Genomic DNA, 17,028 nt, shown 5'->3' with positions numbered 1-17,028 from the left:
ATAGTCAAAGAAGAGAAAAAAGAGGAAGTATGGGGTCAAATGGAACTGGAGAAGTACGTCGTTAAGTGGGAAGACCACTGTGCAGCCTTGCCCATCATGCAATGTGAGTATTTTCACCAACATGGTATAGGAAATCCTCATCTACATCTAACTACTGCAAAGTGAAATCTTCCCCGAATGCTGGGAGAAAGAAAAGCTAGTATAGACTCAATTCAATTTCTATCACACAATCTTAAAGCAAACTGAACATTGAAAAAGGTTCCTACACATTTCTCTTTTACCTACCTTGAAATGCTAAGGTTCCAGATGGCAATAACAGAAAAAAAATGGGGAGATATTCAAAGATAATCACTGAGAACTTTCCAAAACACTTCAAAGACACATTCATGTGTGCAGGAAGCCCAATGAGTCCCAAGCAGGAATTTTAAAAAACAGTCATAACAGGAAAGTGAAAGAGAGAAAGATAGACAGGGACAGATTAATTAACTGGTTGGTTGAACATAAAAACAACCAGAGGGATAGAGGAAAAGATCCCTTCAAAAGAACATCAAATAGACTGAAAGCAGTCTTCTCAACAATAACACTGTGACCCAGAAAGACAGATGGATGTCTTCCATGTGTTGAGAAAAAAATAAGTCTCCATGTAGAAGTTTATAATTAGCAAAATCTTATTTTAAGAATGAGCATAAAATAAATAAAATTTTAGACCAAAACTGAGAGTCTAGCAAATCAATCCTCATTACAGAAAATCCTAAAGGGTGTATTGTAAGAAGAAAAAAAATAATTGTAACTGGAAGGTTGAAGATGCAAGAAGCAGTAAACCAATATACTGATAAATATATGGATAAATCTAAACAGTAACAGTAGAAAACAATAACAACATCTAATTTGGGAGGATAAAAGAAAATAAGATAAATCTAAAATACTATACAACAATAGAATATAAGGTGGAAGGTAGTGATCCACATCAAAGTGTCTGAAAGTCCTTGAAATGGGAAGATAATAAAAATATTTTAGTCATTATGTATGTTAAAATAGCAAAAGTAAAGAAACACGTTTAAAAGAACAGATAAAATGCAAAACTTTCAACTTAGTAGAATGGCACAAGCCTAATCACAGCGATGTACTACTCCACCACTTGAAGGTCAGTTACAAAAAGGGCCAGCAGAGAAGGAAAAGAATGAACAGCTAGAGACACAAGAATCAAACCAGAAGAGTGTAGTATCACAGAAGCACAGAGAGTGGGTAATGAGAAAAAGAAATACAAACAAAAGCAAAAAAGAGAAAAAGAAACATAAAAGACGGATAAAGAGAAAGCACATAAAGAGCGATAAAAATAAATCAAAATATATCTATAACCAAAATGACTCAAATGGTTTCTCCCAGTTAAAAGACAAGTTATATGCTGTTTGTAAAAAAAAAAGAAAAGAAAAGAAACAAAAAATTGAAAAAAGTCAGAAAAAGATATACAAAATACTAATCAAAAGGAAGCTGGTGTTGTTCCATATCTATTAGATGCAATGATACAAGGTTCAATTCACCCAAAAAATAAACATATCAAAGAAGGAAGGACGTGAAGCCAGTGACTACAAATAGTGTCCTGGACAAGTATGGCTCTGAAAGAAAACAAATGATAGGTGGTACCTGAAGGAGAGATTTCAGGTCAAGGAAGGGTTTATTTTTTCTTTTTCATTTTTGACTTTTTGGTGTTCTTTTCCTGGTTGTTTTCATATGTATTATACCAAACATATTTGCATGCTGATGGGACTACTTCACAATAGAGGTAAAAATTAAAATGGCAGGAAAGATAGAGAATAAGTTGAGAATGAGAGCAAATGGAATCCAAAGCACAAGAGAAAGGATTGAAATTTGATAGGAAAAGGGGTCTGTCCTCTGTGTACTAAAGAAAGAGAATACAGGTATATTTTTGGTGATCAAACAATAATCATCTGGTGGTTTATATTTTCTCAGTGAAACAGAAGGTGACTGAGGGAAGGAAATAAGAGGATAAGAGACATGGGAGATTTGAGGATAATGAAACTATCTCAGAAAGTAGGAAAATATCTATACTAAGAAAATGTAGCTGACCCTTGAACAATGCAGGAATTAGGGGCACTGAGTTCCCCTCTAGTCAAAAATCTGGGAATAACTTTCGACACCCCCTACGCACACTCCCTACTCACTCCCTCCCTACCTCCCCCACAAAACTTAAAACTTCATGCATTCATGACATACATAACTAAAAATTTTCCAATATATTGATTGAAAAAATTCTGCATATAAGGGGACTCTCGCAGTTCAAACTGTGTTGTTCAAGGATCAACTTACAGCAGTATTGCCAAGCACTGCTCAATACAATACCCATTGGAGTTGTTGTTGCTTGTTTTTGGTGCTAGTTTTGTGTTTCGGTTGGGGCTGGTTTTTTTTTTTTTTTTCTTTTTTCTTTTTTTTTCTGACTGAGATCAACAATTATTATTAGACTCCTTTCCTGGGTTACAAATGAGCACTTTGAGCCCATTATATCATGAATACAGTTTAAAACACTTTTCTTTTTTTTTTTTTTTTTTTTTTTAAAGATGACCAGTAAGAGGATCTTAACCCTTGGCTTGGTGTTGTCAGCACCACGCTCAGCCAGTGAGTGAACCGGTCATCCCTATATAGGATCTGAACCCATGGCCTTGGTGTTATCAGCACTGCACTCTCCTGAGTGAGCCCCGGGCCGGCCCTTGAAACGTTTTTCTTAAAGACATTTCCTTAAAGTTGCTCTCAATAAAGTTCACTGATACTTTTATTCTCTCACAATCTTGTAAAATCTTACTCCGGTTAATATACATATACATGGAAGACAGACTGATGAGGAGACAGATGGTCAGAAAGAGACAAAACAAAGAGATGAATGGATAGAAAGAGAGACAGACCCAGAAAAACATGCAAGGGTGATAGATCCATCAACCAAGATGTGGGGGAGGGGAAAGCAGAGAAAAAGGGACTGGGTAGGGGGTACAGCTGGGCCCAGAAAGGGACAACTAACAAAAACTGTCAGAGCAGAATGTGCTGATCTTTTAGTGGTAGTATTATGATTTATTTTTATGTTCTCTTTCCTTACCTCCTTTTTCTATAATGAGCAAGTATTTCCTCTTTGTTAATAATAATAATAATAATAATGCAAATACTAAGGCTGTCTTTTCCAAATATCTGAGGTTTTTTTAGACTTTTTTACTTTCTACAATAGTTTTGTAATAAGCTATCAAAGACATAATAAAAATTCTTACATCATAAATGAAGACAGCAAATAATGTATATATTTTATAGACAATCTAATTTTTCATTAGTCCAGTAGTTCATGACAACACACACATAAATAAAGAGACACCAACTAACTAGTAAATCTTTATAAACAGATTAAAAAAAATCTTTATTAAATTGAGATGACAATAGCATTAAAAACAAATTGAAGGACTGGCCAGTTAGCTCAATTGGTAGAGCAGGCTGCTGCTAACACCAAGTTCAAGGATTTGGACCCCCATCCCAGCCAGCAGCCAAAAAAAGAAAAACAAAATACAAAAAAAATGGAAATATTATTTTTCAGAGTCCCCTTTTGACATTTTCTCAGTCTCAAAACTAAGCACAGGTACATATCTACAAGTATGATTTAAAAGTCACATTCCAATTTGTAAGAAAGACTTAGAACTGTTCCTACAAAAGACAAGTTTAGTCCCCGGTTGTTACTCTGAATATCTGCTAATTTTCCCTTAAATAATATTGAATTTTACTGCCAAATTATTATTTTCATACCTCGGAAGAGCTTTCATTATTGACATCCACTGTGTTTATAGGAGTTCCTGATGAATCTAAATCAGAACCTTGAGAGCCAACTCTCCCAGGAGTCTGAAAGACAAACAGAAGGAGAAAATAAAACCAAAGCAAATATTAACAATATATTCATAAGCCATTTAATAATCTAAACCTTTTCATAAAAGAAAAGTACATGTTTTCACAATAAGAACAAATAGTAATAACAGTATCTTTCACAGAAGACTGTGCCTAATACTATGTCAAATTTTCTATATACGTTCTCTCATTTTCAGTCTTTTCAAATTAACAAAGTATGATTAGAGCATGGTGCTGAGAACACCAAGGTCCAGATGAATCCTTGTAATGGCCAGCTGCAAAAAAAATAATTAATTAATTAATTAATTAAATTTACTTCTGTATATAATGCTTTATAGTCTTCAACCCACTCTCACAAAATATGACGAGTCTCCATTTGGTTGTCATCAGGAGACACCACCCAAAATGATGAAATTATATGGCTTCCGTCCTCAGAGAAGTCAAATAAAGTTAAGCCAACTCAATACACGAGTGAAGTACACATGAATTTTGGGAACCACTGATCCAAAACAAATCCCACTTCAGCATAATGGGAAGAAAACAGGAAGCAATCCCATCACTGGGTACAAAGTTAAAAGCCTCAAAGTTACTTTGCTTTTACTTCCTCTTTACGCTTAAGGATCTCAGCATAAAAGCAGTACTCTCATCTCTTTCACAGATAAGAACTCAACTAATAGGATCAACTTCAACTTGCTACAGGCTTTGTTAGGGTTGCACTTTGTTTTTGCCCAGACTACTCAGCAGGCCAATATGAGGATCCAAACCCTTGACCTTGATGCTTATATTTCTTATTATAACACAACATCACACCAATATTTGAAATTACAGGAAAAAAATTATATGATATTCAAAGATTTACCTCAGCCAAATAAGAACAGATGCCTGCAATATGATATATAGGATACCCTAGACTATTGGTAATATAAAAACAGATTCATACTACCAACATCTACAATATCAATTTAAAGCAGCATTAGTCTCTGCAAAAACTGGTAACAAACCAAACACAAATTTGAGAAAGAATAGCTCTTTTCTGAGAGAAAAAAAAAAAAGTTATCATTGCTTACTGTATGTAACACCTTGAAAAGAAAATACCACTGTTATAGAAGTTTTAACCTGAAGTTTCTTTGAAATATGTGATTGATCTATTTCAGACTAGTTGCTTATTGAATATGTTAAATAATCTACATGTCAGAATCATCATGGCTCTGCTATAATCCAAAACAACCAACAGCTATGTCTTCAAATTGTGACTGAAAATCTTAATCTAATAGCAAAGGAAAACAGAAATAAAACAAACATCTAGTACAGGTTGAGCATCCCTAATTTGAAATGCTCCAAAATCCTAAACTTTCAAGCACCAACATGATGCTTTATGGAAATGTTCATTGGAGCATTTGGGACTTTGCATTTTTAGATTAAGGATGCTCAACCAGTATATATTCTGCAAATATTACAAAACTTAAAAAAGCCAAAATCTGAAACACTTCTGATCCTAAGCATTTCAGATAAGGGATATTCAACCTGTGGTATATAAGAAACAAATATTTTATAGATAAATAAAAAAACGTTTTCTAATATTTGGGATACACTGAGTCGGATCTTCCAAACTCTCAGCATACCACCCCATAACTTTCTATATATGACTCCACTCTAGAGAAGATCAAGCAGAAAGAGAACAAAAATGTCAGTAGGAAAATTATTCTTAAATCAGTTTCACAACCTACCAAAATTGCTCCTAAACATAAAGAACCTCATATCTAAATCTTCCCTACCTTCAAAGCACTAAAACTGACTAAAATAATAACTAGAACAGTGCTTTGCACACAGAAAAGATGTAATAAATGCTTAATAAGCAAATGTACAATCCCATACCACTCTATGAAACAAAGCAAACAAGCAGAAGCTGAGTTAATAATAGATAAACCTCCCCCCAAAAAGGTAAGTTAATAAAAATAAATTTTCACTTTTACAAAAATATTTGAATAAACGTTGTTGTAGGATGCTACTGTGGCCTAAATGTATCCAATTCCTCCCCACCCACACCCCAAATTCATACGTTGAAACTCAATCACTAATGTGATCTAGGATGGGCCATTTGGAGATGATTAAGTCATGAAGGTGAGACCTCCTGAATGGGATTAACGACCTCGTAAAAGAGGTGTAAGGGAGCTGTTCTTCCATTTTGCTCCTTCTACCATGTGAGGACACAGCAAGAGGTGCTATCTTGGAAGCAGAGAACAGCCCTCATCAGACACAGAATCTGCTGGTGCCTTGATTTTGGACTTCCCAGCTTCTCTCTTCCTTAACCTTCACATCTAATCACCAAGTTAATTCAACTGCCTACATAAACTTTGAATCTATCCTCCTTACACCATCTCATTGATCATTACCATAATTTAAGCTACCATCATCTCTCACCTGGACTATAAAACAATGACCTAATTTAGCACTCTGTATATACCTCTACACCTACATTTCTGGTTGCTTCCTAAGATATCAAGTAATGAATTTCCCAGAATACCTCAAATGTATCATAACCAAAACTAAACTCTTCATTCATCTCAACTCTTTACCATCCCAGAGAAAGTTCACTTCCCACTATGTTCTCTAGCTTATTTAATAATACACTCACTTATCAAAAATCTCAGTTAAAACTTAACTAAACTCAAACAAATATTTGTGCACCAAAGTTCACTGCAGCATTATTCACAATAGCAAAAAGGTGAAAAACCCAATGACCATCAAAGGATGGATGGATAAACAAAATGTGGCATATACATACAATGGAAAGTTATTCAGCCTTTAAAAGGAAGAAATTCTGGTACATGCTACAAAATGGATGAAGCTAAAAACTATTAGGTAAGTGAAATAAGCCAGAAACAAAAGGGCCAATATGATATAAGTCCACTTATATGAAGTACCTAGAATAGTCAAGTTCATAGTGAATTTCATAGAAAGTAGAATAGTGGTTACCAAGGGCTGGGAGGCGAAGGGAGAAATAGAGTTACTGTTTAATGGGTACAGAGTTGGATATGAATATAGCAGTTGTAAGGATTGCACAATAATGTGAATACACTTAATGAAACTAAATTGTACACCTAAACATGACAAAAATGGAAATTTTATCTTATGTATATTTTATCACAATCAAAACATTTTTAGAAAAACTAACTGTAACATTATGATATTCATATATTGGTTTCCATGGTTCCTGGCTCATGCTACTCTCTGACCTTCTCCTGTCCTCCTTTCACCTGCTCTTTTTTCTCCCTGAGGCAGAAAATCCTCTGACCTACTGATTGTACATCTTAAGACCTGCATTCCAGAGGGGTCCTGTTCCATGTCCAGAAGCAAGGAGTGTTGCACAGAGAGGTCAAGAAGAACCTGAACAAACAGGCCATGCTGGGTTTCTCCACCCCGTCTGTTGGTATTAGATCATACCCTTTCTGTCCAATCACATTAATACACAGTGTCCATGCTTCAATCACACCTATCCAATGAAGTCTCCATAAAAGACCTGAGAGCAGAGCACAGAGCTCAGGGAGCTGCTGGGCAGCTGAACTCATCTACATACTGGGAGGGTGGTGCACCCAAACTCCATGGGAAACTCCACAGGAAAGGAAACTCCTGTATTCAGGACCCTTCCAGAACTCACCCTATATGTCTCTCCATCTGGCTATTTCTATGTATCCCTTAAAATATGCTTTGTAATAAACTGGTAAATGTAAGTAGGTGTTTCCCTAAGTTGTGTGAGGAGCTCTAGCAAACTAATCGAACCCAAGGAGGGGGTGGGGGAATCCCGATTTATAGTTTGTTGGTCAGAAGTTCAAGAGGTCTATGCTTGCAACTGACATCTGAAGTGGGGGCAATCTTGGGGACAGAGACCATAACCTGTGTGATCTGACACATCAGAGTTACTATGGAAGACATGCAGATGGTGTCTGCAGAAGAACTGCTGCCTTGCTTGTCAGAGGGGAGAAATCTCCACACATTTGGTCACAGAAGTCAGAAGTCTGTCCTCGGTTAATTGTTGGTGAGCAAGAGCATAGACGAAAGACTGTGTTTTTCCCCACTTACTCACTCACCCACTAACTGAATATTATGTTGATAGTATAACCACACAGTGAAAGTAATTATTTCAAGTATCTAAGAACACAGTGTTCTGATTACATACTCTTAGTGGGAGACAGTGTAAGGACAAAAGAACTGCTAAAAAGAGAGAAATTAAAATCCATTCAATAATCTTAACAGTAACATTAATATTTTTATTTTAAAGCTATTTTATATATATTTTAGGAAATAAATAATTATGTTAGTGTTAAGAATCAAGATATTCAATACAAGATAAAAAAGATATAGAACCAAAGAGATAAAAACCATTTTATAATCTTAAATTTGAACTAATGTTTTGGTTTTCACTTTTTAAAATATATATATATATATTCTAGTTCTTATCACTCAAAAGCTTAAAAGCAAAGACAACCCAGAAGGAATGAGCACCCTAAGTGCTCATACTGTGGTCTCTAAACAGCAATCGCTATTAAAAGAAACCAGGACTTTCTGGAAAAATGGCTAATTCCAGGTGCTGGGGAGAAAATTTACAAGATAAACCTGAGACATATTGTTGTGTCAAGATACAAGGACACTATTAAACACTAACAGGATCTTTTCAAAATGACAAGAGTCACCATGAAAGTACTCCCACTTGTTAAAGCTGGGATAATTTGCACATCAGCAAATAACATTGGCCGCAACTGATTGAAACACACTAATATATATAAAACCATGAGTTTATAAAATATATAAAAATCCATGGATTAGTCAAGTGATCTTTGGCAAAGGAGCAAAGGCAAAACAATAAAGAATATATAGTTTTCTCAACAAATGGTGCTAGAACAACTGGACATCCATATGCAAAAAAAAAAAAAAAAAAAGAATCTAGACACTCTCCACAAAAATTAACTCAAAACAGATCACAAACCTAAATGTAAAACACAAAACTATAAAGATGCATATACCAGAATGAAATCACTCTTGTCAGACCTAAACAAAAGAAGAAAAGCTTGTGCCTACATGTCTGAGATAAAAACTGTCTTAAGGACTTTCTAAAATTAACCCCACAAGAAATTCCTTCAAATCCTTCATGCATGTCATGCTTTTCACAACCTCCATTTCACACATATGCACATATTTCTATAATCAGGTTTATCACTAGACATTCTTTAGGACTGCAGCAATTCAGATACAATGCTCTCAAAAGAATACTTCCTAATAAACAACAGCATCTCCACAAAAAATAATGATACTGAAACAGAGTAAGCCTAGGCCTGTTAACCAAACTGACTCCATTTTCCCTGCAGAGGACACTTTGTTAATTTTCCACTGCTCCATCATGAAACCCTCAGGGCAAACAATTACCCCATGGGCTGCCCTAATAAAATAGACTGAGATAAGAGAGGAAACATTTACTGAGTTGCAAAACCCCTCCCCAAGGCTTGTTTACCATAATTGTAAAAGTTACAGATTAACCTTAAGACCCCTTTAGGAATTCCCACCTGTGCACAAAGCATCAAGGTGACTGCTACAATGACCTTCCTGGGGTGACAATGAACACTACTGCCATCTTGGAGCTACTGACCATGCACCCATGATGCAACCAAGAACAGAATGGACCAGCTCCAGTGACGCTGGCCTGTACCCCTTAACTCCTTTCCCTATAAAAGCCTCTGAACAGCTCCCCTCGGGGGGCTAGGTACTGTCACTACCCCCTTATGCATAAGTCTATCTCCTCTTTTAATAAAGCATTGCTTGCTTTACCACTGGGTACATTGTTCATTTCTATGACTTTGGAATCCGAGAGCCTAATTTAATCACTGGTGAAAATTGGAAAGCTTTGGGCACCAAAAAGACTCTACTTGCAAAAGGCAAGTGGCCACTGGGACTATTTTTCTCCCATGTCTCTGCTGCTGGTAAATCTCTCTTGGAGTCCCCGGCTGTTGGGAAAATAGAATAATTTAACCAGTCCCCCTCTCCTTAGGTCCATTTGGGGGTGGTGCAGCACATTCTTTGTAAATAAGTTGTGTTAGTGCGCCTGTGCTGTGCTGCAGCTTGGCAGGCATTGACTGCCTCAGGCGTCTGCTCTGTATGGCCATGCTCTCAAACCTGCGGCACCAAGGACCTTTTTGGCTGGTTACTTAGCTCATAGACCTGCATATGAGGGGTCTGGAGACCCAGCCTGGTGTGTGAAGGGTTTGTGACCCAGTCTAGACAATGGGCTTAAGGGGTCAGTGAGCTCCAGACCCAGCCCTAACTTGACAATTGGCCCAGTTGGCAAGATTACGGGCAGGTAAAAAGAGCTCTACGCCGGCCTAAATTCTGACAAGGCAATGCTTTATTCTCTTTTACTTTCCTATTTTCCCTTTTCTTCCTCTTTAGGGTGACTGCCAGACAACTACAGCTTAAACTCCTCTCAACCTGTGAGAAGCATGCTCCCTCTGGCTGGCAGCAGCTTGCCCTGACAGGTGACTAGCAAAGGTGGGAAGGCCAGTCCTACACCATGAAGATCTTGCTTGAGCAGGTTCCCCCTGACGGGGGATTCATGAGTGGTGGGATCCACTCTCACGCCACCCAGTGACTGGAAGTCTGGAAACCGGTAAAATTATCTTTACCTTTCTCTGATTTTCTGAGTCCTCGTCTGCTGTTTGGTTGGATTGTATCCACTACTATGTAGGTGCACCCTAGAGGGCTCCTGGCTATGCTTTGCTTCTGATTTTCTGAGCCATCTACTGTTGTTCAGTATGGGTTCACCCTGGAGGGCTCCTGGCTATGCTTTGTTTCTCAGATTTAAATCTAATCAGTACTTTTCTTCTTTGTGCTGACAACAGTGGGGAGAACTGCTTTTATCAATTACTGTCAGTAGAATAGGTTGGCCCTGCCGATTGGGACTAGGATAAACTGGACCCCACTGCTCTTCTTTTCTCTTTGTTTGTTTGCATGGGTAGACACTTAGCTGAGTGCCAGTAATCTGAATAAACCTTCCAATCCTTGTACCAACTTTTGGACTTTGGGTCATTTGTTTAATGCGAGAGGGCATGCCGAGCCTGGTCTGTCGGTAACAATGCCAACTCCAGCTTTAAGCTTTCAGAACCAATAAACTGTTTCCAAGCAGCTCATGTAAACTTCACCCTTTTGTCAAATGAAAGCTTCCCTTTCCCCTCCCCTCTTCCAGTGCACCTGTGACTTGCCATAGTTGTGCATCCTGGATTATAATCCTTTCTGCATACTCCTGAATAAATTCATTATATTAAAATGTATTTTCTCTGATGTCTTTTTTTAGGTTGACAAACCCTAGGACATAGGAAAAAATCTAAATAGCATGGATTTGACAATGATTTTTTAGATAAAACACCAAAGGCACAATCCATGAAAGAAAGAATTGATAAACTGGACGTCATTAAAATTAAAGATTTCTGCTCTGCAAGACACCAAAGATTTCTGCTCTGCAAGACACCGTCAAGAGAATAAAAGTCATGCAGTGTTATAACACCAAGGTCAAGGGTTTGGATCCTGTTGGGAAAATAGAATGGTTTGGTCAGGGCCCTTGCCTCAGGTCCGGTTGGGTGTGGTTCAGCACCTTCTTTGTAAGCAAATCCTCTGTGCGTGTGTGTGCGTGTGCGTGTGTGTGCGTGTGCGTGTGTGTGCGCGTGTGCGTGTGTGTGTGTAGCTAGTGCACATGCGTGCCAATGTATCCTTTTAGTTTTGTTGCTATTCTTGTGTTGTGCAGAGAGTTTGTGAAGCAGGCTGGCTGACTACTGCCTGAGATGACTGCCATGCACATGGCCATGCTTTCCAACCTATGGCTTCCAAGGACCTTTTTGCCAGTTACCTAGCTCATAGACCTGTGTGTGAGGGGTCTGGTGACCCAGCCTGGCGTGTGAGGGGTCTGGTGATCCAGCCTGGCGTGTGAGGGGTCTGGGACCCAGCCTGGTGTGTGAAGGGTTTGTGACCCAGTCTGGAATGGGCTTGAGGGGTCTGTGAGCTCCACAATTGGCAACATCGGCAGGATTCTGACATTAGCCTAGTGCCACAGATACCCACACCAGCCAGCCACAAAAAAAAAAAAAAAAATAGGGGGAGGAGAGAGAGAATAAAAAGACAAGCCGGACTGGAAGAAAATGTTTGCAAAAGACATATCTGATAAAAGACTATTAACAAAAATAAATTTAAAAACTCTTAAAATTCAACAGAAGAAAATAAGCAACCCAATTTAAAAATGGGGCAAAAAAAATTAAAAAATAAAAATGCAGCAAAGACTTTAACAGACATCTTACCAAAGAAGACATGCAGATGGAAAATAAGCATTTGAAAAGATGTCCCACATAGGTCATCAGCGAAATGCCATTTAAAACAATGAGATACCATTACACACTTATTAGAATGACCAAAATCCAGAAAAAACACCAACAACACCAAACGCTACCAAGGATGTGTCAAAGAACAAACAAAATAACAACAAATTTAGTTAAAGATCCCAATTGTCTTTATTGCAATTCGAGACAAAGCGTATTCCATAAAACAGAATGTGTTCCAATCAGCTGATCAAAGGAGGTTGATTTCATAGAAAAAGGCTGAAGAAAGCAGAAACAAACAAAAAGCAAATGGTCATTTCAAAGTTACTTTTCTTGTAAGGTGGGGACAGGAAGATAGAAAAATAGAAAGATAACTATTTATAATCAGATTACTTTAGGCTATCTCTTTTGTGTAAAGATTAAAACAGGGAACATCATTATCATACCTGCTGAAGATTTAAACTGGGCTGTTAAGGAAATTGGCTGTTATCTCTCTTAGTTTTACTTTGATTACTTCGTTTTACTTTGGTGACTGGAAATTTAGCAAGGGTGACTCCATTTTGGTTTTAGTCTATTCTGTTGGGACCTAGAACAGGAACTTAGTCCAAAACGATGCCCTCCCATAATTTTTACTTAACAAGTGTTGAGATAGGAGGTACTCAGTTTCCCTGGGTTCAGGTTTCAGGACACTCCTGAGTTTCAAGCCACTCCCCAAGATCTCAAGCTCCTCCTCTAGGCCCTCCCATAGAGAAGTTACTGTTGATTGTTAGATCTATCTTCCTCAGCACCAACATGGGATATTGAGACGTTAGGGGGCTGGCTTATGCAAATCAAGCAGCTGGGCATGCTCAGTAGAAAGGGGTTATATAACCCTAATAGCTAAGTATGCTTAGTAAAGTGGAATTTATCCTTTGAATGACTTTCCACTAGAGATGCTAAAGAGCACAGAATGTTCTTGAATACATCTGGTACATGTGATAGGATTAGACCAATGAACATGACCTAAAAGGAGAACAACTGAGCATGTGTAAGGCTATGTTGCATAGCTAGGAACCACCCCCTTAGTTGAATATTCATCAGATATCATGAATATGTATTAGATGGCGAAATTATAAGTTGAATCCCATAAGAAGGCAGGGCAGTTGCTCATGCTCCTGAAGCCAGCCTGCACTTGGCCGGAGGTGTGTATTTCTTTCTTTTTGTATGAAACTTGCCTTTAGCAGGCTGCCCTCCACCCTGGGGCCAGCCCATTCTTTATCTACAAATGTGTATTTTTTTACTTTTGTATTAAACTTGCTGTGGTTATTGCTGACTTTCCTGGGACCAAGCCACACTTCGAAGGCTGAGGTATGCTTTCTGTTGTATCAAACTTAACTTTCAGCAAGCAGCTGTTCATTCCTCGAGCCAGCCTGTACTCTGTACTAAACTTTGAGTGTGTATTTCTTACTTTTGTATTAAACTTGGTGTGGGCCCTGCTCAGTCTCTGGAACTAGGCCACACTCCGCAAAAATCTGTATTTCTTATTCATTACATTAAACCCGTTCTCACTTTCTACTGTGACTCTGCCCTAGAATTCTTTCCTGTGGTGGAGTCGAGAACTGGTAAGAGGACAGAGGGGTTTGAAGCTGGCTATCAGGCCTCCAGAAACCCTCTCCTCTGGCATCAATGTAGCAACAGGAACAGGAATTCATTGCTGGTGGAAATGTAAAACTGTACAGCCACCTTGGAAGACCGGGGTTTTCCTACAAAACTAAACATATTCTTACCAATTGTACTCCTTGGTATTTACCCAAATGAGTTGAAAACTTCTTTCCACACCAAAACCTGCACACAGATGTTTATGGCAGCTTTATTCATAGCTGTCAAAGCTCGTAATCAATCAAGATGTTCCTCAGTAGATGAATGAATAAATAACTGTGGTACCTCCAGACAATGAAATATTATTGAGTGCTTAAAAGAAATGAACCATCAAGTCATGAAAAGGCATGGAGAAAACTTAAAAGTACGATACTAAGTGAAAGAAGCCAATCTGAAAAGGCTACATACTGCATAATTCCATCTATATGACATTCTGGAAAAGGGAAAACTGTGGACACAGTGAAGAGATCAGTGGCTGCCAAGACTGAAGGAGGAGGGAGGAATGAATAGGTAAAATCACAGAGGAATTTTAGGGAAGTGAAACTACTCTGTATGATTCTATAATGGTGGATACATGTTATTGTAAATTTGTCTAAACCCATAGAATATACAATACCAACAGTGAAGCCTAATGTGAATTCTGGACTTTGGGTGATAATGACATGTCAATGTAGATTCTTCAACTGTAATAAATGTACCACTCTGATGGGGAATGCTGACAGTGGAAGAGAGTACACATGTGTGGAGTCAGGGGGTATACGGAAAATCGTTGTACATTTTGCTAAACTTGGCTGTGAATCTAAAATGGCACTAAAAAATAAAGTCTATTAAAAAAACCTATGAGTTCTGTTTTCCCAGTGAAACAAAGTCAAAGACAACTAAGCAAACCTCAGTTATCATCACTGGAGAAGCACCAATTCTTATTCTAAAAATTAATAACTAAAAGAAAAGAATTAAGCATTTTTCCTGCCTTCTCAGTATGCACTGAAATTTGGGGTAACCAGGGCTGGCCCCTGGCTCACTTGGGAGAGCATGGTGCTGACAACACCAAGTCAAGGGTTAAGTTCCCCTTACCGGTCATCTTTTTTAAAGAAAAAAAAAAAAAGAAATTCGGGGTAACCAAATAGCCCTAGTTGATGTTGAAAAGTACTTTACAAAAAATTTCAGTTAACATATATAGAAGAAATAAAAGATTTAAAAAATCACCATTTTGTAAATGCTGATGAAATCAGTCTTTTCAACTCAAATGACATCATAAAACCTCTGAATCCTCCTGCTCAGATAAGAAATCTTTCTACTTGTTGGAGTGAGCAGGACTGAATCATGTTGGGACCTAAAACTGCATGGGCTGTAGGCAAATTTTAAAAGGACACATTATTTTTTCTTATCATATATTTTTATTTTCCCATGGTTATTTGATATTTTGAAGCTTGGTTATGGGGAAAGATGACACTCGTTGCATAAATGTAAAGTTGTTTTTCAGCCACCCTGAAGCTACAAACTTGCAGAACTGCACATGCTATCTAGACACTGGGAAACCAAAGAAGACAGCAGTAAAGCTATGCTGATTCTACCCCTCCAGCAGGACAGGAACAGAAACTAAGTGGAGCCTTGGTGAGAACTTGTACCTGGCTCCTTGCATGGAGCCCCAGAGGCTCACGTGCCCCTCCCTCCTGCTTTTCATTTCCCATATTCCATTCCCTCAGCCCCCCACTTTAAAAACCCTTCAGTACATCTGAGGCTTTGAGATGGCCATTCTCCTTCAGGTTTACTGGAAAGATGGGTTAGCCTAACATTTCTCCTCAGGTCACCAGTATTCCTGGATAAAAGCTGACTTCCATTTTCACCAACATTTAACTTGGTTTGCTTTTGAAAGAGGGCAGGCAGCTGGACCTGTGCTGTGTAACATGCCCTTTAAACTCTATGTCCCTTATTTACACTTCTCTTGTAGCACTTACTCATAATACAAGGAAAAAGAAAATGCTCTCAGTGGTAGATTGTTATGGTAATGACCATCAATGAATCACTCCTATGTTTTAATGCCCTTGTAATTCGCTTATGTAATCCTCTCACATCAACTCTGGGTTGGCCATAAGGCTTGACTTAGCTGGTGGTAGAGTGGCAAATGAGATTCAAGCAGAGACTTGATAGCTGCTTGCACAATGGAATTTAGTCTCTTGTTTCTGGAAACTCTTCTGCTACCAAATAAACCCAGGCTACCCTTGGACACATGTGGCCCAATAGATATAACCAGCAATATGAGTGAAGCCACCTTAGACCATTCATTCCAATTGAGCCACCAGATGACTGCAGCTGCATAAGTAACTCCAGGAGAGGCCAACAGAAGAATCCATTAGCTAAGCCTATCCCAAACTGTTGATCCACAGAACCAAAAGCAAATAAAATGGTTGTTATTTTAAGCTAACATAGGAAGGTGGTTTATCATACAGGAATAGCACAATTATATACAATAGATACAATGTCATATCTTATCCACAAAAGAGAGAAACCTTTTTTTGAGGGGAAGCCTTAAACAAAATGAGGTATTCACCACAATAAATATATTGACCAAATTCACTGATACATAAGATTTTTCATACATTAAGAAAGGCTTAATGAAGCCACTGTAGGATCAGGATCAGCATCATTCCAGTTCTTTGTTTTGTTTTGTTTTGTTTGTTTTTTAACTTTTCAAGTTAAACAAACTGGAATGCTAATGACAAATACCAATCTGATTTTGAGGGTACTAGAGTAAAATCAAGATGTTGTTATTCTTTGACAATACTCATTGGTGGAAAGCATGTTGAAAAACCAGCTCTCTCAAACACTGTTAGTGAGAGTGTAAATAAGCACAAAAAAATTTAAAGTGGAGTGGGAAAAAGGGGATGGGAAGGGAGGTCGGGGATAATTGAGGAGATAATTGGGTGGGGGACAGGGGGTATAATCACTATTTGTGGTAACAGAAATGCTGCCAGTATGGATCTGGCCATCACATCTTAGGCATGAGTGGTAACAATTTGCTTTGTACCCCATGAATATTTATAACCAATAAAAACAAAACGAAACATTTTTTTTAAAAAGTTCATGGAAAGAATCGTATTATCTTTTAATTCTATTTTTCCTTGAACTGTTTGAAGCACCCTTCATA

At 38.0% G+C, this 17,028-nt stretch overlaps 1 protein-coding gene across 3 annotated transcripts in view; it reads right to left on the bottom strand.

Annotated features, from left to right (window-relative positions):
* The window catches only part of EEA1 (early endosome antigen 1), a 146,012-nt gene that overhangs the window by 107,008 nt on the left and 21,976 nt on the right, over positions 1-17,028 (bottom strand). For all 3 annotated transcript variants that reach the window (XM_063075157.1, XM_063075158.1, XM_063075159.1), the window contains exon 2: positions 3,796-3,888. In XM_063075157.1, coding sequence (XP_062931227.1) covers positions 3,796-3,888 — 93 coding nt within the window. The remainder of the gene's footprint in view (positions 1-3,795; positions 3,889-17,028) is intronic.

The sequence above is a fragment of the Cynocephalus volans genome, chromosome 12 (assembly GCF_027409185.1).
Source record: "Cynocephalus volans isolate mCynVol1 chromosome 12, mCynVol1.pri, whole genome shotgun sequence".
Lineage (NCBI taxonomy): Eukaryota > Metazoa > Chordata > Mammalia > Dermoptera > Cynocephalidae > Cynocephalus > Cynocephalus volans.
The sequence above is the reverse complement of the archived record's forward strand: the minus strand, read 5'-3'. Positions and strand labels throughout refer to the sequence as shown.